Source organism: Doryrhamphus excisus, chromosome 17 (genome assembly GCF_030265055.1).
Source record: "Doryrhamphus excisus isolate RoL2022-K1 chromosome 17, RoL_Dexc_1.0, whole genome shotgun sequence".
Classification (NCBI taxonomy): domain Eukaryota; kingdom Metazoa; phylum Chordata; class Actinopteri; order Syngnathiformes; family Syngnathidae; genus Doryrhamphus; species Doryrhamphus excisus.
The window spans coordinates 11652365-11679938 of NC_080482.1; the positions used below are offsets into that span (position 1 = coordinate 11652365).

Sequence of the window (27574 nt, forward strand, 5' to 3'; positions counted from 1 at the left end):
ACAAAACCAACATTATTAAAATTTTAAATATTATTTAATCTGGTTAGTATATTTAGGTGACAAACAAGCGAGCTCTGAAATTCTCCGTTGACAAATAGTATTGATAAAAGCTACTTTTACACTTCCATTGAATGCCACATTATGTACAGGCTAAGTCGCTGACACTTTAGGTTAACTATACTCCTAATGTGTTACTAGATTACACTTTGAACATTTTCTGACAAAATAGTCATGTCATTTAAAAGGGAAGGCGATGATAAGAGTCAGCTGAATATACTCAAGGTGATTACTATTATTATGCCTTTACTGCTATCGTTCACTGGATGCATGGTAATATTGTTAGCATCGTGCTATGTTAGCCAAGCAGCTAATAGTGAGGATTGACACTACAAATATTTAAAAGATCATAGACAAATAAGCGCAACTCGCATATCGCATTGTATAGATTATTGGTTGACTTTGCATTTCAGAAACGGCGCGTTGCAGATCTTATGTCAAGCTTTATTCCAGAAGATGAAGCAGCCCTTCTGAGCAATGGAAGGTAAATGTAAACATGAACTGCAGTACAAAATGCTGTTTGACACAACATTTTTTTTTTCTCTCTCTCTCAAGATATACTTGTCTTGTGTGCTCCTTTCGTCCTGTGTTTGACACCGTTGACATGCTGACAGTCCACAGGAAAGGGAAAAGACATCTAGAAGGTAAAGCACATAAACGGTTGTAATTGTCTCAAATTACACGAGATTGGTGATCAATTAAAGTTGACTGCATATATGATTGTCAACTGACTAATTGTGAGCTCAATGTCAATATTTATTCGTGTATACTTGCTATACTGTGCAAATATGTCGGAAGTGTGCAAATATGAATGAAATTATTGAGTAGAACATGTATGTTTTAGGATTAAAAGCATTCTATGGTAAGAAAGCGGAGTTGAAGCATGAAATAACAAAAAGGAAACAAGAAAACTTCATCCGAGCGGAAGAAGATAGGAGACAGGTTGGTGACATACTGTAGTTTCAAATTTCCCAGCGGGCCTTTCTGCAATCTTTAATATTTTTCATTAAAAGCTTGCTCACACAAGGAGCAGCCATTGTCAAGTGTGTATAAACTTTTTCCTCCCCCTATTTTTCTTCAGGAAGGATCCAGTTCAGCTCCATTATTGGCAAAAACACGGAAGCTGACCAATCATGCTCTGCTGAAGACAGTACCATATAACAGCTGCCATCGCAGAACCAGGCGAGCTACAGTACATTGAGTCTACAAGGAGTAGAAAGTAAGTTATACTAAAATGTTTTGTCATTTTTAGTACAAAAACTGAAAAAGGACCGGTGAGCAGAGCCTCAGGACCAAGTGGCACCACTTGTAGCAAAACTTCACTTGAGTATCTGGACCCACCTAAGAGAGCGTCAGAGTCAGAAGTTTCTGGTTGCACAAGAGAAAAGTCACATCCTACAAAACCCTCAGGAGGGCGCCCCCTAGCAGCGATACCAGAACCTGAGCCCATGACACCCCAGAGGAGACTAGAGATGGAGCATTATCTGAAACTGAAAAGGTACAGACCCTCTTTTGACGAGTTGATGACCTCTGAGATCTGGATATGCTTCATACGTTGATGCTAACACTGCCTCACTTCCTGTAGTGATGGATGGATCCAGGACCGGAGCGGACAGTGGGTTAAAGACCAGAATGTGGAGTTTGATTCCGACGAGGAGGAGCCTCCTTCACTTTCCACCATGCCTTCAAATCACTGAGGTCCAAGTGCATGTCATTATTCTAAAACATGAAGACATCCCCCACTTAAAAAGATGACTTTATGTTAATACAATTTATTACGTTGTGTCAGCCCCACCGTGCTGCCTATAATAAAGGCCTAGGAACATTTTCTACATGCTGGTGACATCATGGCGTCCATTTGGGCCAAGACACCAGCAGCTGAACACAAACTTGACTGTCTTGTCACTATTCCCAGTGGCCTCTGCTGCCCCCCTAGTATCCTCACTCGGCTTAGGTGTAAACCTGCAACGAACGAGCAGTTGGGTGCTAATTTGCCTCGGGATTCCAGCAGTTAGCCTCGCTATTGCGTCAAATTAGAGAAGACCTTCAGGGTCAGGTCAGCCGGGGAGGGGGCTGCTTCCTGTTGACGGCGCTAATGTGTCGAAAGCGCCCTGCGTCATTATTTTGGCTCTCACCTTGTCAAAGTGACCTTTGACAAGGTCAGAGAGAGGTCAAAGTGGAGCACTTTAAGGAGCAGAAACATGAAAAACGGGAGCAGAGGGCGAAGGGAATCCAGACAATGTTGTGGAAATCCTGGGAGGTTAGCAGCTGTTTGTGCTCATAAAGCGCTGAGGTCGCAAACAGACTCCTCTTCTATTTGGAAGCAGGAAACTGAAGCCTGCAGGCCAGGATCCCTTACTCTTTGGGCCCTGGGGGGGTAAAAATAGCTGGGGTGCTTGTGGGAAGTGCGAGGATCAGGAGAGACTTAAAGAGACTTACGTGATTAAAGTGAAACCTTAGAATGTTGTCAATAGAGGAGCCGCTCAACACTTTACCAAAGAAGAAGAAATCACTGTCATTTAGGCATAAATTCAAACGTACTGTAAATCCAAACTGCTGCTCCCGTATTAATGCAAAATACGTTATTGCAACAAATAAAATGTACAAAATGTTTACAAAGAGTATTTGAATAAATATTTTAATTAAAGTATTTACAGATGCTCCTCCCCCCACAATGAGATGAATCATTGGGCGGCACAAAGAGGACACATCCTGCCTTTTAAAAAAAGACAGATTGTGCTCTCAGCGACAAGTGAAATGGTTTGGATGTTTCTGTGCTCAGCTCAGCAGCCCCATCCACCTTCTACTCTTCATCTTCATCTTTTCATCTCAGCCTCTGCTGGCGAACTGCAGAGTGGAACACAACGTGAGAAGACATCACATGCAGCCAAGCGCCATTCTGGGTTCATTCCTTCTTACTCATGTCATTGTTTCGCGTCATGGCCATGGCAGCTCGTGCTCGGGGACCCTGCTGCGTGAAGTGGTAGCCAAACTTCAGGATGCTGGAGTTGTTCTCCAACATGGCAGCGATCTCCATCTCCACTGAGTCACCCAACTTTTGTCTCTGTAGGACAGAGAGGAGAGTGTCAGGCAGGCCAAGACTTGAGGATTGAGAAGTTTTCCATGGCAGACCTGGTTGTCGATCTTGAGCTCCACCAGCGTGGCGTTGTTGGCCATCGCCTTGATGACGGCCATCATGCCGTCTGAGGTGATGAAGTTGGACTCGATGTTCAGACTCTGCAGGCTGGTGTTCTCCTGCAGCATCTCGGCACACGCCTGACACACACAAAAACTGTATAATGAAAACTAGACCTTAATACAAGGGTCAATTAAGGACTTGTGGTTTTTGGACTCACATAGGCCACGGGATCGTTGCTGCGAGTGGCGGCAATGCTCAGAACTTCCACGTGAGAGTTTCCCTTCATTGCCTCAAAGATGTCTTTCAGTGTCGGGATGGGAATGTCCTGAAATGACAGCAAGCCTTTGTGTTACTATGGTAACCATGATTGCATCTTCTTCCTTGGTGGTGATGTCACTCAGTGCTGACCAAAAATACTGTTGATGAAGTATCTGACTGCAGCAAGCTTCTTTACGGTTCTTTGTCCTTGGACTGACCTTGATGTTGTTAAGGTTGACCTCTGTCAGGCTGCTGTCGTTGCTGTGGATCCTCTCCAGAGTCTCCTCCACGTTGGTGGTGTTGGGAGGCTCATCAGGGAAGATCTTAAAAGGATCTGCTTTCACGACGCCTGAAGGTGAAACAGTAGTAATAATAAGTTAGAAGTGAAGTAAGTTGTAGAAGCACGAGCGTCGGTGTACGTACTGTTGATGCCCTCAGTGTTGGCGATGGTTCCGGTGGTTCCCAGTGCGTCGTAGTACTGCTTGTTGCTCATCAGCGTATACATTCCCAGGATAGCTGCATGTGCAGGGAAACATTGAGGACATTTAAATACGATGTTCTGATCTGGGAAACGGGTCGCTTGCACCAGCAGGAGGAGCTGTATGCTGCCTCGTCTCCTGTGAAGCCCCGGCCTATTTGTCAAGATAAGAATGTTGTTGTTGGGAGGAACGTCATCGTGTTGTCTTACAGTTCCTCAGCAGAAAGAAAGCATATTTTCTGACATGATAAGAAGTGCCAACGAGATAAAGTTGGTCCTTTTTGTTCTTGCTGTAATAGCGTCGGTATATGGACCACATAAGGTGCTGGAAGGAGAAAATACTGCCAGAGTTTGGATTGTCTGTTTGTAAGCAGACAGTACAAATATCTTAAATTGAGTTCCTAGCACCACAAAGGTTCCTATTATGTACTTTTGACGTCAGTCATGTTGACCATGAAATTCTCCTTCTAGAATACTCTCTTAATAATAATCTCTTTCCCTTAAGGTGGGAATCCCTCAAGGGTGCATTCTAGGCCCACTGTTCTTTTGTGGACCATCAGACAGAATCGTGGGTCAAGTGGTTGAAATTAGTTTACTCCGTAGGGTGGCTGGGCTTGACCTTAGGGTTAGGTTGAGAAGCTTTGTCATATACGGCAGCCACTGCTCCTCCACATTGAGAGGAGCCAGACAGGGAGGCTCTGCCTCTGGCTTGGATCTCCGTTCAAGGTATGTAAGATGCAGGACACTTGGGAACGCCTCAGGAGCATCAAGTATGGGTTTCTCAGCTTCGGCTGACCTGATCCCAGCGGATAAGAGGAAGAGGTCGGATGTATGGATGCATGCTGTGTTCATTGCCATCTTGTTCAAAGGCTAAGTAGACCTGAACACGCTCCTTATCATCACCAGGAGGGGGCAGCACTATGTGCACATATGCTATAACCTGCCTTCCAGCAAACTGTGTCACACACCACCTGCTGTGACACCCCCACCCCACCACCCGCTGACCCTGGGCAGGGCCACCATGCAAAGGCAGGCCAGTGAGACAGCTGCCTGCTTAGCCATAAACACCCCAACCCCCAACCATGCGCCCCTGAGAATAACCCTTCTAGCTTTACAGCTCCATCTAGCCTAGCAGCAGACTAGTGTGCCAAGTGTAGCAACATGCTAACATCATAAATAAAACTGTTCATGACATGTGTTGAACTAGTCTCACTCTAGCCCAGCTCTTCATCCCTTTTGACCCGCTTGCCAAAAAGCCCAACAAAAGGCTGACAGAAGCTAACTGAGCTCTAATCTTCATCTGGACCCGGTCCAGTTTCAAGCACCACGGATGTGGACAGTCAGCCAGTGACTGGATACACCGAGGATCACTGTCAACATGCTTTGGCCCTTTATGAGGAGGCTTTTAGAACCTATGTGGGTTTCAGCAGAACCAATCAATTTGATTCTGGCAGAGATGCTAGTTAGACTTTAACACCAAAAACCTGGATCATTCATCATCATTCCATTGCCATTCCATTGCAATGTGGTCTTTAATGTGGTTCACTTAACCAGACGGTCTCTAGTGGTCTCAGTTAATATCCCGAAGGTTTTCTTAATTATGCAGAAAACATCAGTTAGTCACTTTCTGTTTCAGTATGTGTGCTTTAAAAAGATATCCTATCTTTCTCTCACACACACACTACACCCTTATAGACCAGCTCGTTTATTTTTGAGTTGCTGAGTTCGGGGAATCGGACCCCGTTGCATGTCTGGCTGTGGGACGTCGTAGATGTTAGGAGAACCAGAACTATTTGGGTCAGAGCCACTGTGCTGGGACAAAGGGTTAACCTACCACGGCTGCAGACAAAGAAGAAACATGGCTGGTTTTGTTTTTCTGTCATTAGTGAACTCTGTCACATGATGTTCTCATCAAGTTGAGAAAATATTCAAACAAAGAACTCTTTGTTTGAAATACACAATCATTGTGTCAAATCATCAGTTTATGCACAGTATTTTTACGCCTGTCAGCAGATAATACTTGAAATTAAAGCAGTTAAACACTGCTAAAAATAATTGGACCTGAACTTTGAGGGGCGGTCCATCAGCCACGGAATAAGCCAGTACATTATGGGTCAGTTCTAAGGATCGACCGATACATCGGCCGGCCGATATATAGGGCCGATATTTGCGTTTTTTTCCTTGTATCGGTATCGGCCGATACGCGCGTGGGTTCGCCGATGTATTTTTCCACCGCATGATTTCCAGTCAGGCATCCGCCGGGGCAGCTTTGTGTTGCCCCTCTCTCCGAGCACGCACGCACAGAAGCCATGTCTGCTTATGATTGGTCTTTATCGTGCACAACACGAACTTTAATGATGAGAGACATGTTTTATATATCGTACTAAATTGTGTCAGACGCTGCGGTGGAGCAGTCATCACATCGATGCTAGATAAATTTAAACTACGACAGAAATGTTTTGCACATGGTTGAACATGGTTTTAAAGTTGATAATGCCGTTTAAATGTGTGTTTAAATGGTCATTTTTTCATGTAAATTGAGGGATCAAAAGCAGTATTGGCCACAAATATCGGTCCAAGCAAAATTGGCCATCGGCTGAGGGTGATGGAAAAAAATCGGTATCGGCATCGCCCCCCCCCCCCAAAAAAAACATATCGGTCGATCCCTAATCAGTTCCAGGTTTCTTTTAAAGAATAGCCACTGGTGGAGTTGTCACTCAGGGCTGACGTCTAGCTGGATCATACAAGCAAGAAGTCTCACCTGCGATGTCGCACATTTCGGCATCTGTGGCATTCTTCAGCGCCTCCTCGAGCTCTGGCTCCAGGAGTACTTGCTCGTTCTCGGCAATCTCAGCGCTTTTTTTGGCCACAAAGGCTTTTCCTGGAAGAACACAAAGAAGCTTTGTCGAACTGACTGGAACCCTCGTGTAAGAATGGAATTCTTGGACCATGACGGAAACCCACAACCTACCTTTCTTCTCCCCCGTGAAGGGCACCAGGTCCTCTCTGTCTGGGTTCTCCATGGCCTCCTTCTCCAGGTGCTGCATCAGAGCGTCACGGTCAAACGGCCCTGTTGGACTTTTTTTTGTCTGGTCACGCTGCCGAAAGCCAGCTGGAAGCATGGCATTCTGGGAAGTCAGAGGGCATGTTGATATGATAAGAGAGGGGGGCATAGGCGGGTTTAGCTACTGTCAGGCTAACTGAACCGAGTGATTATGTGGATGAATGGAGTGCTCCTCCTACCTCGGGATCCATCTCCTGAAGTTCATACTCCAGCTGGTCCAGCTCCTCAGGGCTTAGGCCCTTGAGGATGGCGTCCTCATCGATGTCCCTAGGGTCCGACATGACACGCTTTGGGGAGAGGACGCTGACTCACATGCACACGCTCGCTGTCACACACGGCGACACACCTGTGGTTGGGAGGGGCTCTGCAAAAGAGGAACATGAGCATTTTTACAGGTAAAAATATCACATCCAACACGTCAAATGATGTCACATGATGACTGACGCGAACCCACAAGGCCGACTTGTGAGAGAAATGATAGAAAGAGAATGAGGTGTGTGTAACTCAACACTGTTAACTTGGCTCGTAGACGCTAAAAATAGCAGAGAGGCTGCAGTCCCTCATTTATCATCCTCACAAACATTTGTAGCCCTCCTGATGAAGGCTGTCACTCTTCATTACGATCAACAGACGACTGCAATGATGTCACAACCCTTATAACCCTATAACAACAAATATAACAAAGAAAAATATCTTATTGTCACTTTGGAGGATACCCGGGACCAAAGTGGTTCCACTCTTAGCAATGACCAACCAATCAAATACATATACAATACAGTAATAAAACACTAAATACAAATTTAGATTAAAAAAGACATTCTGTGTTGCACACTAGGACAGGCTGATTGGGAGAAGGGAGTCTCAATATTGCAAGCACCACGTTGCTAATGCTGTTATTGTTGTCCATTTCATAGGAGCAGATCCTTTCGCATGTTCAAAGATGCCATCTTTATCCTTCACGATGGTCCTCGGGTTTCAGAAGCAGACTGGGCCTGCAGCCAATGTTGATTTCTCCACTGATCATCTCACAATGTCTAATTCAGTGAAATTGCTTTCACTTTTATACGCTACCACCAGACAGGTCTGCCTCACTGCCTATGGAGTCATCATGGAGATTAAAGTTGCAGTTAAAAGTTCACTAAAAAGAACTACGTGTTACTTTGCCAGTCCAACAATGTATTAATATGCTGAGGAATTACTCCCCACACGCACGTAACTAGTTTTCTTTTTGTACAATATTAATAATGGCAGCGCATATGTAACCACACAACGAAACTGAGAATGCTGTAAATTAGGGGCGTCACAAGACACTCAGTTCAGAAGATGAGATTTGTATGAGAACTGATGAGATACTGTATATTGCAACTTACTTATTTAATTTCTACTACCTTACAGTCTTCCGCACTGTGTGTGTGTATATGCTAGCGGCACTGCCTCCACCCACCAAAACAGAGACCATATGACTGAGAAATGGGCTAAGTCCATGCTGAAACCAATACACCAGCGAATGAATCCTCTTCCTGCCTGTTCATGCACATGGCAATATGCAAAATTCATTCATTCATTTTCTACCGCTTATCCTAACGAAGGTTGCAGGGGTGCTGGAGCCTATCCCTGCTGTCTTCGCGTGAGAGGCGGGGTACACCCTGGACTGGTCGCCAGCCAATCACAGGGCACATATCGACAAACAACCATTCACACTCACATTCATACCTATGGACAATTTGGAGTCACCAATTAACCTAGCATGTTTTTGGAATGTGGAACTCGTGCAGCCGCCAGCAAAATTAGCGAGTTAATTAAAATTTTTAGTTACTAACGCCTAGTGCAAACAGTTTTTTTTTTCTGAACAAGAAATGTTGTCACATTTTAATATCTTGCAAGATCTTGTGACACCCCTCAGTAAACCGAGGACCACTACTATATGTACGTACTTTGTTCATGAGTGCACGAATATTGACAGTGTAGGGCTAATCCATTAGCATTGTGTTTGTGTTTACCTACTACTTCAAATGAGGCAAAGATTTGGTCATTGCTTTTTGTTTGCTCGTCCCTCCCCTTCCACTACATAGCCAAAATATTGGCAACTATTGAGGGTGGTAAGTGTCCATCAGGCACATTTGTAACCTGCCTGGTTCAGCTGTCACCGTGTTCCCGCCCTGGGCTCAAACCAAGGTCTGATGACTGAGAGTTGAGAGCACTAATTGTGGGGCTAAAAGCCTGGATAGGCAACGTGACGTCCAGCGTGACTCTTAAGGTTCAGAGGTTTTCAACGTTTTGATTGAGACTTCTGTGTACTGCACTTTTACATATTTCTCTGTGTGAGCACACTCAAAAGTGTAAGTATGCATTTCACCAGTTGACCGAGCACTTGTCTGCACTTGGAGCTTCCAAGTCATGTGACACATGATGCTCACCTGTCCCTGTCCACACCACCAAGCAAAGGTCTGAAAACTACATCAGCTCTTCCCACAGAACTACAATTGGGACATTTCCAGGAAGGGAAAAGCATGGAGACTTGAACGGGGTAGATTTTCTGCAAGATTTTGGAGTGTGTCTGTGGCAATTATGATGTTTTCTTCCACAGCAACTCCTCCAAGCATGCATTTGCTTTGTGCACTGGGAATAGAAAAAGATCCCTCAATGTGTTCCCACCAAATGGGAACCATACAATTGTCCAAAATAACTTGTTTAGATGAACAATTAGGACTGAGGCACAACTTAGGGCTCTAGTCCAACCTCTCATTCGTTCAGAGCTGTGTCCATATACCTTTGTGTATCATTGTGTCTTCAATAGTAAGCCAATTATGTCAAATGTAGAATGATTTAATGCCTTTTCCACGTCCACTTTGTTGCTGCAGCAGATTTGTCACCTTCGACCACGTCTTACTGCCCAAGTGTAACATTCCAAATCATGCTGGGCTTAATTTTAGCTTGACAAGTCAGCTACTTGCAGCCGTGTCAAGCCTGGCCGGCTTAGGTTGCCCCTTCATGAACACACACACACACACACACACAAAACGATGGCCTATGCACACTGTGTCTTTTCATAGTGTCCACATCAAAAAAGGACATGCAACAAGTTGCAAAATGTGTTGCAATATCACACAAGTGTAGTGTTTGAGGACTAACTCAAACTTCCATTTTCATGTTCACACTCCAAGAACCATCATTTCCAAATCTGGCTTACCTTAACTTCAGCTACACTGTTCAAAGTTTCTACAAAGGTTCAATCCCACTTTACCAACATTATCCAGCCAGCTTGTTCATGCCGCAGCATTCCATAGCACGGCATCCATGCTCCCTCTCACAAACACACTGAACAACCAGTAGGGTAAATCATGCAGAAGAAGCAGCAGCAGCAGCATCACACCTACCTGAGAACAGTGTGGAAGCCTCCAGTCTGACAGAAAGCACACAAGGGCTACACCCCCTCTTCTCTCGCCCCATGCAGTGACGTCACATCGACACGTCAGCACTTGATTATTTAGAAGGAGAGAGAGCGTCCGAGTGAAGGAAAAAGAGCATGAACTGAACTTTCATGATTGACAGCAACATTGCAGTCAAGTCACACTGGAGAATGAACGCTGACACCTAGTGGCCGAAACTGACATGCACATTGACGAGACTAACGTGGGGAAAATAAGTAACCTACAGTTTGATTTAGTAAGTTTACCCCTAAATGTCCATAGGTATGAATGTGAGTGTGAATGGTTGCTTGTCTCTCTGTGCCCTGTGATTGGCTGGCGACCAGTCCAGGGTGTACCCCGCCTCTCGCCCGAAGACAGCTGGGATAGGCTCCAGCATACCCGTGACCTTAGTAAGGATAAGCAGTATCGAAAATGGATGGATGGATGGAAGTTTGCCCCTTACATTGATATGATCAGTCCATTGTGTTTAAGGAAGATAATGGTAATGGTAATGGTAATGGTAATGGTAATGGTAATGGTAATGGTAATGGTAATGGTTGGTAATGGTTTTATTTCATTTGAACATGCATCAGATTACAATTGAGTGCATCACATAATCAGTTCACAGTTCCACATGTCCAAAAGGAGTAGGAAGAAGCAAAGCTTATTAAATCCTACCCCTCCATCTGGTACTTTTACAATCAGTAACTGTTACAATTGTTCACTTCCTGCTTTCCATAATACAGGTTTTTTTTAAATTCATTTTTTATTTTTTATAATGCACCTCGTACCGAAGTACGAGGTGATATGACCATCCAATGACATAATGGGTACCATAGTAAGTGTCAATATAGTGATATGTGTAGCACATCATGACTGGTTCAAGACTCTTCATCCTTGTATTTAGCAAACATCGACTGCTTGTATTGTTTCTTGAATTCGCTCATCGTCAACGGATACAGAATTTAAAACAATAAATAATTTATAGGTTATGCATTTATTTGTGTTAGAGAATGCAATTTCAGCTGATTATGTGAATAAAAGACATCTTTGACCTATTCTAACCTGCCAACCACCATGTGCAAGACCAAAAGACCTCAAACACAAGATTGTATTCCTGCATAAGACGATGTATGGACGTTTTTTGGGGCCCAAATGTCTGTTTTTAAGTGTAAAAGGACCCCCTTGAGTGTCGTGAGGATAAGTCTAATAAAGGCACTGAGCCACATTGGAGAGAATCAAATGGTTCTGTTCGAATAGGTTCTCCTGGTGTATATTGCATTGTGCATGTCCATGACCAGCAGATGGCGCCACTTTGACCTCAAAGCGTGTCTTATGAAACAAAGTAGTCTTTGTTTGGACAGTGTAGTATCTTCATTGTTGACATTTTGGCTAGGAAAAGATCATGAAGTTCCTTTTTCTCTGAGAACGTACCACACCTTTGTTATAAAACACACACCCGGAGACATCTGACAACACTGTGTGTCCAACAACATTGGAGACAAACCCTGCTCAGTTCTCACATTTTTTGTGTTTAACTTTGACTTAGTCCTTCCTGAGGCTTTCAGAATGGTTCCTCTGGATTTCACACAAACAGAACAGGAAGGCGAAAGTGAAACTTCAATCATGAAGTTTGATATTTGCACACTGCACTCTTTCATGCTTTTGATGTGGACCTGACCTTTTAAAGCAAATTCCCCCTTTTTCCTGTCTAAATGAGACAATTATCCACGGTGCATGATTCAACTCATATGAATGATTGCACTAATTGCTTTTAAGTGCATTTCACACTTTGAAAGACTAAAGCTGCACTGCCTCATCTTCAATCAACCTATGATCCGTACTCGGAGAACCGAGTCATCGTCGAGCAAGGAACAACTTAAGGGCCTGACAATTCTACAGATTTCATGAGGCTTACTGCCTTAGCACCGAAACCAAATGAACTCCTGCAAAATTCAGATAAAAATTACACCACTAATCAAGTCGTTCTTTCACATCAGCGACATTTAGACAAACCAAGCAACATAAAAGTTGGACTTTAGCACAAGTTGACAGCAACGCAGACACGGAGGAGGCTCCACCCACCTAACACATGAACTTCCTGTGGAAGGCGGCAAGAGAGCATCCCTCTTTACAGAGGAAGTGAATAGGACTCCCCCCACCCCTGTTGTGTCCCATGACGACGGTCATGTTCCTCTTTGGGTGACATGACACACACGAAGACATGGACAGAACCAGAAGGTGAATGTTTGAAACATAAACTATGATGTTTGATATTTGCATGTGGCTTCATTGTACTTTTTTCATGTTTTTGCAAATCAAGATGACCTTTTAAAGCTTCTTTCTTCTAAATGTGACATTTGTCCACAGTGCATGACTCCATTGACGAATGGTTGCATTTATTGAATGGTGTACAGCGTAGTATACAGGTAGTATTTACCCCTTCTTATCCTCTTGGATGTTTCAGCATTCTATTACTTCATGAATGAATACATGAAATCATGTGATTTGGCTCAATCACCGCCAATATTTAATCAGTTCTTCCATATCCCAATTCTTGAAAATTTATCCAAATCCATTCATTTCCCCGGGTACTGCGGTTTCCTCCCACATTCCAAAAACATGCTAGGTTAATTGCCGACTCCAAATTGTCCATAGGTATGAATGTGAGTGTGAATGGCTGTTTGTCTACATGTGCTCATACATACATACATACATACATACATACATAGGCTCCAGCATGCCCACGACCCTTGTGAGGATAAGCGGTAGAAAATGAATGAATGAATGAATGAATGCTTAAGTATTCACCCAAAGTGTAACCTGCTCGGTTTAGCCAACCCTGCATATCACCAAAGTTTCCAACTCAGAACTTTCGGAACCTCCGCCCATTCCTCCGATGCGTGAACATCTTTTTTCCAAGTTCAGCCACAAATTCTCAATTGGATTGAGATCTGGCCTTTGACTTGGCTACTTTAAAACACTGGCTTTGTTGTCTTTGAAGCAGTTCTGTGTAGCTTCTGCTGTATGCTTGGGATCGTCTTGCTTGAAGACACATTTTCTACCAAGGCGTAGTTCTCTTGCAGGTTGAAACACATTTTATTCCAGGAGTGGCCAATACTTTTCTGCGCTCATGTTCAACTCTACCTTGACAGGTTTTCCAGGGCCTGCTGCTGAGAATCGCCCCCACAATATGACGTTGCCACTATGCTTTGCGGTGGAGATACTGTGTTTGGTTTTGGCCAAACATCATGTCTAGTCTGATGGCCAAAAATCCTCTTCCTCATTGGAAAAATTTCAAGCCAGACTTCACGTGAGCTTTTTTTTTCCAATAGTGGCTTTTTCTCTTATACAGCAACAACTGGTGAAGAACCTGTGCAACAGTTCTTGCGCTTAACTTCTTCAGAGTACTGGTCGACATCTTGTTGACCCCCCTTCACCAGTCTTTTTCCCACTTGATCACCCAGCTTATGAAGATGGCCAGCTCTAAGCAGATCTAGTAAAGTGCCGTATTCTTCCATTTCTTAATTATTGATTTAAGATATGCCTTTATTCGTCCCTCAGTGGGGAAATTTGTAGCTGAATTCTTTAAAATTTAACTGAACTCCAGGGGCTGCATGGCGGTCTAGTGGTTAGCGCACAGACCTCACAGCTCGGAGACCCGAATTCAATCCCACCCTCGGCCTTCTCTGTGTGGAGTTTGCATGTTCTCCTCGTGCATGCGTGGGTTTTCTCCGGGTACTCCGGTTTCCTCCCACATTCCAAAAACATGCTAGGTTAATTGGTGACTCCAAATTTTCCATAGGTATGAATGTGGGTGTGAATGGTTGTTTGTCTATATGTGCCCTGTGATTGGCTGGTGACCAGTCCAGGGTGTACCCCGCCTCTCGCCCGAAGACAGCTGGGATAGGCTCCAGCACCCCCGCGACCCTCATGAGGATAAGCGGTAGAAAATGAAAGAATGAATGAACTGAACTCCATGGAATGCCTAGCTAATTCCTAAACCACCTAACAACCATACTAGTGAACCAGAGACTGGACCTCCAATCACTTGACACAGATGAACTGCACTCATGGGATCTCCCATTTCCGAACTGAAAGCAATGAAAGTCAGTAACATCCAAACAGGTGTTGGGGGGTGCTTTTGCAAGGTTTTGGAAATGTCCTTTCTGGCCCTGATCCAACACATTCAAACAAACAATGAAACAGCAGTGACTCAACAACTTCAATCAAGTCATATAAAGAATGACCTATAAACTGACAGTCCTGGACGTTCTGTACTCTAAGACTCCACGTGTAGGGAGGATAACTCGCCCAGCTTGCATGACAAGAAGAGTGAGTCGTCTTCGAGGAATGAACACCATGAGAAACAGCCTTCAAGGTCTGGCGCTCCTGCACAATTTCACGAGGCTAACTTCCTTAACACAAACAGGAAGTCATGCTAAAGAAAAAAAAAAACTACTGTAAAACCCTCTGTAACTGACTTCATTACCCACAGCGAAAGCTCCGCCTATCTTCCACATGAACTTCCTGTGGAGGATGATGCGATCAGAGAGATGTCAGGTGTCATTCCACTTTGCACAGGAAGTGAATGACACCCCTTTAGTTTCCTATGAGGACGGTCATGCTGTCCTTTACGCAATACGACACACACAATGGTAATGGACATGATGGCCGTGAGCTAACATCTAATGAAGATGATGGAGATAGGGGTCAGGGTAGAGTGCTATGACGCATATCCCACCACTAGAGGGCAGTGATGATAGTGATGATCTCCAAGAGACATTTTACATGGCAAGTTTCTTTGTGTGTGTAGTGCGTGTTGACATTCAGATGAATCTACTTTGTCTTTTGATGGACAGAGGAACATTCCGGGCTGTGACATGCTGTTTACAAGCTGGAATGTGCCCAGATGTGGATTCTATGTCGTGCATGTTGCAATGTGACTTACAAGTATGCTGAAGTTGACACGAAAGTGGGTGAGGTGTTATGTTGATAATATCACACAGACACAGACACACACGAACATTTTTTTTTTTTTTGTAGAAATCTAACTTCTGCTTTTTGGACGTCATGAAGGCAATGAAGTGTTGACAACATGGATACATTCTTGAAAGACTTTCAAGTCCAAGTCCAAGTGGACTTGAAGAGAGATGTAGTCTAAACGCAAGAGTCTAGAGCTGAGGTGTGTTTAGATTCCATCATGAATATAAACATGGTCATCATCAGAAGAAGAAAAAGACGACAAAAAGTGTGGGGTGAAAAAGGGGGTAAAAAAAAGTGAATGGCTGAAAAGCTGAATGGGAGCAGACTGCCTTCTGGTCACATGACCACCATCACGGTTCCTTTGTCTCAGAACCCCACGGACCGCTTTGTCCCAGGAGAGGATCCCATTTCCCTTTGCTTTGATGTACGCTCGCCCTCCCCCTCCTGGCCCACACATGCTCTCCAACACATACACACACACACACACACGAGTGTTCCAATGAGCGCATGAGGAAAGAATTCCAGAGGAGATCCGTGCGAGGACACACAGAGAAGCAATAAAAGCAAACATTTTCAGAGAATATCTACATCAGTGGCGCTCAAAGTGTAGCTTATTTTTCATTGGCTGCCACAGACATGATTTGTGGTGGGCACACGTTGGATGTGCCCCCTGTTGCCCATCCAGCCATCTTCGTCCACTCATCCAAGGTCGGAAGCCCAAGCAGGGAATCCCATACTTCCCTCTCCCCGGCTACTTCGTCTAGCTCCTCCAAGGTGTTCCCTGGCCAGTTAAGTCTCTCCAGCATGTCCTGGGTCTTCTTCTGGACCTTCTACCGGTCAGACGTGCTGAACACCTCCCCAGGGCGTCCAGGAAGCATCTTGACTAGATGCTCGAGCCACATTATCTGACTCTTCTCAGTGCTGAGGAGCAGGGGTTCTACTCTGAGTTTCTCCCGGTTGACAGTCCATGTCATCTTATCTCTAAGGGAGAGCCTGCAATCTTCTTCTTAGGGGAACCACCCGGAGCTCATGACCATAGGAATGCAGAATGGTAAATTGAGAGCTTTGCCTTCTGGCTCAGCTCCATTTTCATCACAATGGATGAAGGCAGACTCTGCATCACTGTAGACGCTGCACCAATCCGCCTGTCCATCTCGCGTTCTTCCATATTTGAAGGTTATGCTACTATACATGAAATATTGATCACACTGTATGGTTGGGTTTAATTTGTGAAGCTTATGTCCAAAACATCCACGTGAACAAGAAGGCACAAGACTCCAACAACTCAAAAGAAGAAGACAGCAAGTCACACTTTGGCTTGTAATCACAACTTGTGACCACACTAACACATGTAGTGTATGTGTGTGTATGTGTGTGTGCACGGGGTCATCAAGTAGAAAATGTTTTTTTTATCTTCTCTGGTGTAACAAAAGGCAAGAAGAATCTGTCAAAGCAAAAATAACCATGCGAGACTGGAGCAAGGCAGCTGAATGAGAACAGATGAGATGGCCTTACGGTAAAACAAGGGAGGAAGTTAACCAGCATCACGGAACAATGCTCCATGCTCAAATGTTCCAGAGCATCAATATTTACATTCAGCATGTGACCTAAATTTCCATATGGGCCCACAGTGGAGGTGGGGGTGTGGGTGGGGTTAATCCATCTTAACGATGGTGGGGCTTCTCCATCTAATTCATAGCACAAAACAACATGTGGCATGTAAAGCATCCCTTTGATTGCATTGTTGCTATCGGAGACCATCCAGGCCCGTCGGGGCCCGCCAGACGACCGGGTTGGGGGCGCCTCTCCCCGCCCCTTCCCCTCCCCTCCCTGCTCTCTAGCACGGAGGCAACCTCCTTCCTGCAGCCGGCTGATGTCAGGTTCCAAGAATGTGGAAAACACTGGGGGGCCTTGTTCTCCCCCCATGAATAGAAGCACATGCCACACACAGCCCGGTCTGGGGGGCCGAGGTTGCGGGGCGGGCAGAGGGGGCATTGAGCTTCAGTTTGAAAACAGTTTGAGGTCAGAATAGTTTCACTTTCAACTAAATCAACAAAATGAAGACTTTCTTTATAGAAGCACCAAGAACAAAAAGAGAGTTGGAATGTTTGAGAACTACTTCCTGCAGCTTGCAGTCAAAACAGGAAGTGCAAAGGTCAGCAATGGTTGTCCAGCAGGGGGCGACATACATACCTTTTTAGCAACAGTGTACAATATTCACACAATATTTACAAAAGTGTTATATATAATACATCAAAACCGAAAGAAAACAATATTATGGACAGGAAGTCTGGCGTACCGCAGTCGACCTCTCGGGGGAGTCTCTATTGCAGATTACCATCACTGAGCTAACGGTGTTCCCGGCGGAAAAATCATGAGGCAAAATCAGGGAACAAATGCCAACCATCCCATTTTCCTCAGCAAACTCCCATATTTTGCCTATTTCCCTTGTTGATATAGTTTCCCATATTTTACCCTAAAACATGAAAAATAAACCCCAATGGTGTAGCGAGCTGGGAGTGGGCCTTATTGAGTCAGGCCTTACTAATAGGTGGGGGGGTGGAAAGACCTGACTGGAAACCCAGTCCATCACATCATGACAAGTCAACGAAAATTGATGTAACTATTTTCTTTTAATTACATCATGCGCGCTAAAACCAGAACTGTTTGTACCGTCACCTGGCAACCGGGATCACCAAAATAAAGGCGTGAAGACATTTTGAATGACAACAATAATCCGACAGAGATGACAAAGTGTGCAGACAGTGAGTCCTCGCCCAGTGTGATACCTACAACATACGTCACAGCTGAAAAAAAAAAACGCCTTTATTTTGACTATTGCTAACACTATTGTTAGCATTATAACTATTTGACTGTGGAGTGAATGAATTTCAGTGTAAAGCACTTTTGGGAAAAGGTGCTATTTAAATCCAATCCAGTATTATTATTATTATTATTATTATTATTATTATTATTATTATTATTATTGCGTTGTCTGTCTGCAGCTTGTTGCCATGGCGTGACCTCAGCGGCGTGTCAGACCTCTGTGATGAGTCCTAATGAGGTCCAGTCACGTCTGAGGGATGACAACCACCTTCTTACGTAAGGTACGTATACAAGTTGAGACATGTACACGACTGACTCAACCCCACAATGTTCTGATGTCTGATGTAACTTCATTGTTGTCTGTTGAGTTGTCCTACCATCGTCCTTCTGTCATACCTTTATCGCAACCCCAGAAGGACTCCTCTTATCCTCCCAGGTTTTATTGTAACAGCACACAGAATCCATGACACATCTAGCATGCATTAGGCTTTAGTCTATTTTCCCTTGACTTGACATCTTGAAGCGCTATGGTAAAAACAGCCTCAGCGTCATTTCATTCCACTAACTTGTCCGATTGATTAATCAATCAATCAAAGTGATAATGCAGCTGGTTGCTAATCTGATCTCACCATCTTGGTGCCATCAATGTTGGAAAAAACTTGGAAAAGGCATTTGACCGTCCGACCAGAAGTAAGTCCAGCCTGTTTCCGGTGAATGTTGGCATCTGCTGAGGCTGCCGTTTGTCACTGATTCTGTTCACAATTTTCACGAGATGCTTCTCCTTCACATTGAGAGAAGCCAGTTGAGGTGGTTGGGGCATTTAGTCCGGACACCTCCATGGTGAGGTGTTCCGAGCACGCCTAGCCGGGGAAAGGCCCCGGGGCAGACCTGGAGGGATTATGTCTCACAGCTGGCCTGGGAACACCTAGGAGTCCTCCCGGTGGAGCTGGAAGAGATGGCCGGGGACCAGAAAGTCTGGGCTTCCCTACTGAGACTACTGCCCCCACGACCTGGACTCGGATAAGCGGGGGAAAATGGATGTATGGATGAATAGTATTGCATTATGTATTAGTACAATATAATATATAACATTAGTATCATGTACAACAACAGCACTTCCAGGTATCACATAGCGGAGCTCCAAGTGAGAGAGCAGTAAGTATTTTTTGTGATTGGCGTGGAAAGGCATTGATCGGCATGTGCTGATCACATACGTTTCCCAGGAAAATCGGCCAATACAACCAATATTGGATTGCCAATGGATAGGAGCATCCCTAATCGTACTATAAGAGTAATGGCACAACTACAGTATAGTACTATAATATACTTGTACAACTACAGTCCCTCACTGCATCGTGGTTCAAACTTCACAGTTTCACTCTCAAGATTAAAAAAAAATATTTTAATTCATAAGTCATGACAGTTTGAGGCGGAATACGGCCTATTAATATATTTTTTAAAGTATATCAGCAAATTTTACGTATATTTCACCTAAACTAGGCATCGTCTGGTATAAAAATGTCCAAATTAACTAAAATATAAATATATAAATATATAATATATATATATACATAATATATAAATATATATATATATATATATATATATATATATATATATATATATATATATATATATATATATGTAAATAATATATAATATATATTATATAAATATAAAGCATTCAGAAGACGCATTCAAAGATGTGATGCTATGTAGTATTTGTCACTGGTACTGGTACAACTACTGTACCATTTAATGGCTTTACAACTATAGTAAATATAATAACTGTGCGTGTATTATTATATGCTACCTGTGCAACTATATTATTATATATAATGAATAATAGTAATCCTGAAATATTCTTTGTAAACAAAATTGGAGGTACATGGAATCATAAGTCACGGCTCACAAGCTTCAGCTGCAGGCCAGTCAATGCCAATAATGGTGGGAGTCGTAGGTACTTTCCTCCGCCAGCGAGACCGCCAACGTCACGGACACGGGCCATTGGCCAACGAGGCGCTCCACCCCGACACTTTACGCCTTTTGATTTCCACTGGTGAACAAGTTCAACTTTAAACAGCTTCTGCTTCAAATACGTTAGACCAGTGATTTTCAACCACTGTGCCGCGGCACACTAGTGTACCTTGAGAAACCGTCAGGTGTGCCGTGAGGAATTATCCAATATCACTTTTTATAATTAACATTTATGAATCATCATTAGCAAATATTATGTCAATAGCCATTATGTCAATAGTATACATGGACCCAAATATTCCAATTGCATTTGGTTTATTTGCTCAAACGGAAAGAATTGAACAGGGATGGAATATTCCTTTAACCAATCCGATTGAGGTATCTTGTACCCGCTCAAACGGAAAGTTGTCAGGGTGCCTTCTTCTTCCTGGTGTTTTTCTTCTTCTGTTGTTTATTGGCGGTTGGCAAGTAGCTTTCATGTGCATTACCGCCATCTGTGGAACAGAATCTAAACACTTCTATACGCCATTCACAAGTCCAGTTTTATTAAAAAATATATATATATCTATATAAAACATGTCCTGAGTTTAATTATAAAATATTAGCAAGATTTAATGTGATCTTTTCCTGTTTAAATTTATCCCGGGTGCGTTCTTTCAGCGCATGCTCAGATATGACGTAACACGCAGATCCAGACGTTCTTCACTTTTAAAAATGGAGGCCAGCAATCGGCACTGGACTAAGCAAAGTTTGTTTTTGATTCAAACTAAATTTCAAGACTGGACAGACGAAAAACTGGCAATACGGAGTTATTCCAACAAGTGAAAGAATAACTTGGGGAAGCCGGTATCACGTGATGTTGATGTTGTGTACGTTTTACTGGGCATGCCCTATTGACTATTCTGTTTGATTTTCACGGCGCATGTAGACAAGAGATTGGAATATTCCTTTCTATGGATACCATTGTTTCTCGAAAGGTCATTCGGAAAGAGAAAAAGTGGTGATGTAAAAACATGGCTACTGTGGAGTGTCTGTGGTGTAAAGACTGGCAGAGCAATGTAATATTGGTCCGTGTGGCAACACCTACCTTGTTCCTCCGATAGACTTATTGATGCACGTGTGAGGTCGTGGTGACATTTTATAACATTTTTGGTTAGTGGTGTGCCACAAGATTTTTCCAATGTAAAAAACGTGCCGTGGCTCAAAAAAGGTTGAAAAACACTGCGTTAGACACATCTTAGCTTCATGAACAGCAGGGAATAAACACAAGGGTGATGTCACCTTCAGTTGTTTAGTCCATCATACACCATACCATAATCTAACATCTATCCAAGGTCTATCTTACACCTCTATCTATCTTACATTATAAAATAATATACTTTTGGGGGATAAAAGTTAATATACAGGAAGGGACAGAGAAAGGTGGGCAAAATACAGGAGTTTACTGAGGAAAATGGGAGGTTTGTATTGGAACTGAAGACATCTTTACACTTGTGTGACACAAGCGATGCCCTTACTTTCACTTGTGATTTCATTCAAAACAAAACCCATCCTGGCGTCAAAAGGAAACTTCACATTGAGAAGCCCAAAAAAAACCAAACTCAGTCCGAATGTGAAACAGGAACAGAGCAAAATGAATTAGGAACAACCAAACGAATGAATTGTTATAATTATGGTGTGTGTGTATACGTATGTGTTAGCAAGTGTGCACCTGCACAGTATGTGTGTGTGTGTGTGTGTGTGTCATGTGACAGCTTGTTTGTGTACCGGCAGTGCTGACTCAGCAAGGATTCGTGGGAACACAAAAATGACTTCATTATCGTTCCCACACACACACTTTAGTGTACCCAAAATAAAATAAATCGTGTAAAAAAAAAAACAAAAAAAACAAGCAGGTCAGAACTTGTTTACAACGTTTTTGGATTCCTGCATGCTTGGATGCATGGCTGGCAGCCATCTTGGTTTCAGTGTCAGGCGTGCAATGTTAATATTTTGAGTGTATAAGGGCATTAACACTGAGAAGAAGGGAAAAATGCAGTGCACTGTCAGTACCTGGATGTTGCAGTCAAAACTGTGCAGGGATGGATGTCGCCATCTTGGCTTTTGAAAATAAAAACAATTATAATTCAATGGAGAAGTCGTGTAAAAAAGTTGGCAGATATTTTATGGGGTGATCAGATAATGATAATGCTCTGTCAAGTGGTTGCAATTCACCATTAAAAAGGAGAGAAGAAGAAGTGGGTGCAAATTGCAATTGTCAATGACAATAATGGATTTGGGACAGCACTGGACTGTGAAAATTCACACACTCAGGAAGTGTGTACACAGTGTACTTTTTGACGTGTACTGATGCAAGTATTGCATTAGCTGACACGGAGCGACTATTGCGGAACTGCATACTCACCATTTTGTAACATCGGGGTACCAACAGTCCACTGCAATTTCCCATATAAACACACGTATGCACTCACAATACTAAGTGCAAGTGCATACAGTAAGTGCACTAATTGAGACACAGCCCGAGACTCTGGGTAGTCCATTATTAAGACATGAAATTAGGAGTGCATGATAATTATCGGACTGATCAGGAATTATGAGGAATTATTATATTATATCTATCGATATCGACATCGACTTCCAATGAAGCAAGATGCTTCATTGCGGTAGGTGGCTTACTGAAATACTAACAAACAAAAAGTGAAAGGGCCACATTGATATTGTGTAAACTACTACATGTAGATATGCTAGAAGTTCTATAAATACTGTATATTTTAACATTGGCATATTTTTTTCTTCTTAAATAATCCTCGTAAATTTTCTTTTTGGAATATTATGACTTGGGCTGCACGGCGGACGAGTGGTTAGCACGCAAGCCACACAGCTAGGAGTGTGAATGGTTGTTTGTCTATATGTGCACTGTGATTGGCTGGCGACCAGTCCAGGGTGTACCCCGCCTTTCGCCCGAAGACAGCTGGGAAAGGCTCCAGCACCCCCGCGACCCTTGTGAGGATAAGCGGTAGAAATTATGACCTCACTCCCATCATATAACTTCATCCCCCAACCAACTTTATTCTGTTTTGTTTGTTTCTTATTCTATTACAAATAAAAAAGATATATATTTTTTGGTCTTAAACATTTCATCTTAACATTATTTTTCCTCATTATGTTAATTTATTTTCATAAAATTGCACCTTTTTCTTGTGAAATTATATTTTTAGAATGCGCAGTGGGCCAATAACAAAAACAGACGCAGCTCGCAAATAGCCCCCGGGCCACACTTTGGACACCCCGGGGTTGTTGGATGTATTTTTCCCAGCCAATGCCATTAACGCTCTGCTTCTCAAGACCGAGAAGGCAAAGGCGACGTCTCAATCAAATGGTTGTCTGCAGAGGACGATGAAATAGTGGAGATGGCGTGCTTGTGTAGGTGCGCGGCCTCGCAAAAGACAAGCCCGCTCTTGTGCCTTCAAAGTCGCCAGTGAGTAAATTAGCTCTAGCGGGAAGCAAACACAGTCAGCTGACATGTTTAGCCTGCAGGTGGAAACAAGCTGAAAGTGTTCCACAGGTCACCAAAGGGGCCGTCATGTGGTTGCCGGTGACGACAACATTAACGAGAAGTTGTTCATTCACCGCTCGCAGTGCTCCGGGGGAATAAATAACATTGAGGAGGAGGAGGCGATGTGGAACCAGGAGGAGGCACGAAGAAGAAATGAAAACTTTACAGCAAAGCACACTGTTTATCTACTTCCTGTTTGACTGTGTGGGTGTGTGTATGCGTGGGAGTCAAACCTGATAGCATTATCATATACATAAATGATGCCACATCATTTTTGAATGAGTCATCACTTTTAAAGCACATCAGCTGGTGTCAAAGCGGAAACAACTGTCACATGACTGTGCATCATGTCGACCACCAGAGTAATCAGTGGAAAGTTGCTACCTCTTGTGCTGACAATGGTACACCAAGCATGATGTATTGAGACAGGCGTAGTATATGGCGTATATATATCTTAATGCTACAAGTACTATGACAGATCACCTAAAAGAAACTATAGAATTTGACAGGTTGTATTTTAATAATACAACTTAGAATGTACATTCATTTATAATATTATGGCAGTCTTGACTTGCACAGTAAATTATCACATGCAAGCAATGGCGGACAACATGTACAGAAATAACGACAGTCTTACAGACTACTTATGTCATGTAAATGAACCCACAATGCGTCTTTTACTGTGATGCCACTGGATACATTTCACAAATAAACAGTTTGTGCAAAATAGGACAAATACTGACGTATGCAATACGAGTTATAGAAAAAGTGCCAAAATGTGTTTTATCCTGAGATTTGATATGAGATAATAAGTATTGAAGGAAGACTATAATAACTAGGGATGTCCGATAATTATTGGTCAGATATCAGCCTAAGAAATGCAAAATGACTCAGCAAAAAAAAAAGACAATATAGGACATCCCTAATAATAACCATTTTTATGTCATGTCCCTAATGGCAGGTTGGACTTGTTTTTTCTTAGATGTCATGTTGTTTATTGGTTTGTGCTCTTATTGTGGTTTTCTGCTACGTTTGACAATGCATTTGGTGTTACATGTTTCTCATTAGCACTATTCAGGTGGAGCCACATTACCTGCACACAGCAAAATGCTCTTTACATTCATTTTCTACTGCTTATCCTCACAAGGGTCGCGGGGGTGCTGGAGCCTATCCCAGCTGTCTTCAAGCAAGAGGCGGGGTACACCCTGGACTGGTCGCCAGCCAATCACAGGACAGCTATAGACAAACAACCATTCACACTCACATTCATACCTATGGACAATTTGGAGTCACCAATTAACCTAGCATGTTTTTGGAATGTGGGAGGAAACCGGAGTACCCGGAGAAAACCCACACATGCACGGGGAGAACATGCAAACTCCACACAGAGATGGCTGAGGGTGGAATTGAGCTCGGGTCTCCTAACTGCGTGCTAACCACTTGTCCAAGCTCTTAACAGATATTGCAAATTTCACATTTACAATCTGCAGGTGAAACTTAATAAAATAGTTACACTTTGAGGTGTCGCTCACACGCCAATATCAATATCAGGAGAAAATTTGATACCGATGTCATCAGGTGATTTTATGAGACATCCGCACACAAAAATTCAACTGTTGTCCGCAAGGCATGCGTGGTAGTCCAGAGGCAACCCCCCGCACCTACCTCCCCATGACGCTAGAGTAATGAACTATGAAAACATTGACTGTTAAGAGTAAATGAAGATCCCACCTTCTTCACTTTGGACGACCTACCCCACATGTTTTGCAATCAAGCTAAAATACGCTAAACATGGCGACATGTTGGGAGAGAGAGTCCCGCAAGCAACCCGGCATGACTTGCGGCAGGAAGATGTCAGTGTAATGGTAACTAGATTGCTGGATCGCTGCACAAAAAAAATCTTCCTTAAACAAGGTGACGACTGCTTCTGACTATTTCCTGTATCATTGAAGCTCGCCACAATGGAAGTGCAAGTCACGTTGGTGACTACAGCTTCCAAGTTAAAGTTTTTTAAAAATGTGACATCATCTGGTGAGACGCTTGGCGGATAAGGCCTGCAGTATAGTTTGTGTTAACACAGAATGTGAAAGCTAGCCTTTAAAATGAAATGTTTCATTTTCACTATGAAATTCATAATTAACGTCTGCAGCATTTGGAATGTTTTGGTTGGCAAGGTCACACAGAAACCACCTTCAGAGCTGCCATGTTTTCGGCTTTTATTGTGAAGGCGTGGGCGGCAGGCTGACAAAGAATGCAAGCAGAGAGCCAAGCGGCGCCTCACGTGAGACGCACACACAGACACATGCACACACACACGGTCTTGTAATTAACACTCAAATGTCCACGAGTTGAGGTTTCAATCATAGCTGAAAAATGTGACGTAGCCGGAGTGATGTGTGAGGTTCAAATAAGCAGGTCACATGTTCCAGCAGGGAAATCTAACATGGTGAACGTGTTTGCATTCAGATAATATTTCCTGAGCCACACAAAGACAACAGCCGCAAGGAGAACATGTTCCTGCCAGGAAATATTCATCACAAAGTGCACATGAACATGGAGAGACGATTTTGTTCAGCTGACTCAAAAGCTGGTTTTATACATGACAACATATCATAGCACTACCCAAATACCATGTGCAATACATACAGTACTACCTTTCAAGTAAAGTGCAACATTCACATTCAGGACAATTGATGCCCAGCAGTCAGAATTAGAATAAAATACCCAGATGATACGGTACTACTTGCTGAAAATGATGGGAACTCGCAAAACATATTGGATACCATTAAAGATACTCAAAAAATTTACATAATGAAAATAAATGTGAAAAAGAACCATCGATTTTATAAGGAATAGCCCACAATTCATATACATAGTGGAAATAGTGGGGAAACTGTAAAAGTGATTATGTGAGAAAGAATCATTTTTCAGTAACACGTGCCTTCAAAGTAACTCATTTGAAAGTATGGAGTGGAAAACACAACGGAACCACACGTATCTCAAAGGGGAACTGCACTTTTTCAGAGTTTTTTCATTCACAATCCTTAATCTAGCACAAGAAAATTAGTTCATATAAGCTAGCTAGCAACGGACTTCACAGGAAATACCCATTTTGACGCTAAAGCCCTCACAAAAAATATAAAAATAGCAACAGAGTTCCATTTACATAGCTGACTTATATATTTACCAAGGTAAAGTATTATTATTGTAGTAGATGACATGAAAAACTATTTTTATCTCACGGCGCGTCACTAATCACTAGTCTCAGCGTTATTCACAGATGAAAGAGTGGATACCGAGCATTTCGCTACAAAGACTCAACAAGATGCTCATTTGCCGTCAGCATTTCTTACCTGAGGACTGGCACAAACGTCTTGTGCTGGAAGACACAGCCATCCCGAGGAGAGCGGACATCGTAAGTGTTGTTGTATGTGTATCAATGCGCCCTAGGAAAGAAGTTTCAGTAGTGTTTTAAATCATCAAAATACAGCAAGATACTGCAACTATTATATGTTATCATCAGTGTACGTGTTAATACATGATAACAGCATGTATATCAAACCATACAACATTGTTAGAGGGTTTTTTTTAGAGGGCTTCATTCGAAATAGGTGTGTCCCATCGACAGCATTGTAAGCTAGGTCATGTTAGCTTGTTTTCTCGGGTTATAATGCACGGAAAAGGGAAATAAATATGTGTTTATGTTTCACATAAGGATCGTGAATGATGGGTGAAATTCCAAAAAAAAGTGCAGTTCCCCTGTAAGGCCTTACCTTTTGCTTTTATGACAAAAACCCACCCATCAACCTTGGTTAGCATCACT

General features: G+C 43.0%; 2 protein-coding genes across 4 annotated transcripts; one reads left to right on the plus strand and one right to left on the minus strand.

The window, feature by feature from the left end:
• The first annotated feature begins 114 nt into the window (after nt 1–114).
• Nucleotides 115–6040, plus strand: scnm1 (sodium channel modifier 1). Its single transcript, XM_058052954.1, has 7 exons — nt 115–282; nt 471–541; nt 613–701; nt 902–999; nt 1139–1239; nt 1310–1555; nt 1643–6040. The coding sequence occupies exons 1-7, from the start codon at nt 232–234 to the stop codon at nt 1752–1754; spliced, it is 768 nt and encodes a 255-aa protein (XP_057908937.1). The 5' UTR covers nt 115–231; the 3' UTR covers nt 1755–6040.
• Nucleotides 2687–27178, minus strand: tmod4 (tropomodulin 4 (muscle)). 3 transcript variants are annotated; one of them, XM_058052951.1, is made up of 10 exons: nt 27105–27178; nt 7176–7360; nt 6904–7060; nt 6694–6813; nt 3878–3970; nt 3673–3803; nt 3414–3521; nt 3190–3333; nt 2977–3121; nt 2687–2904 (listed from the first exon to the last, which is right to left on the minus strand). In XM_058052951.1, exons 2-10 carry the CDS (start codon nt 7275–7277, stop codon nt 2882–2884), a joined length of 1023 nt encoding a protein of 340 aa, XP_057908934.1. In that variant the 5' UTR covers nt 7278–7360; nt 27105–27178; the 3' UTR covers nt 2687–2881. The 3 variants fall into 3 exon arrangements, with proteins under 3 accessions (XP_057908934.1, XP_057908933.1, XP_057908932.1); XM_058052950.1 differs by lacking the exon at nt 27105–27178 and adding an exon at nt 10374–10500; XM_058052949.1 differs by lacking the exon at nt 27105–27178 and adding an exon at nt 10187–10332.
• Nucleotides 27179–27574: the final 396 nt, after the last annotated feature.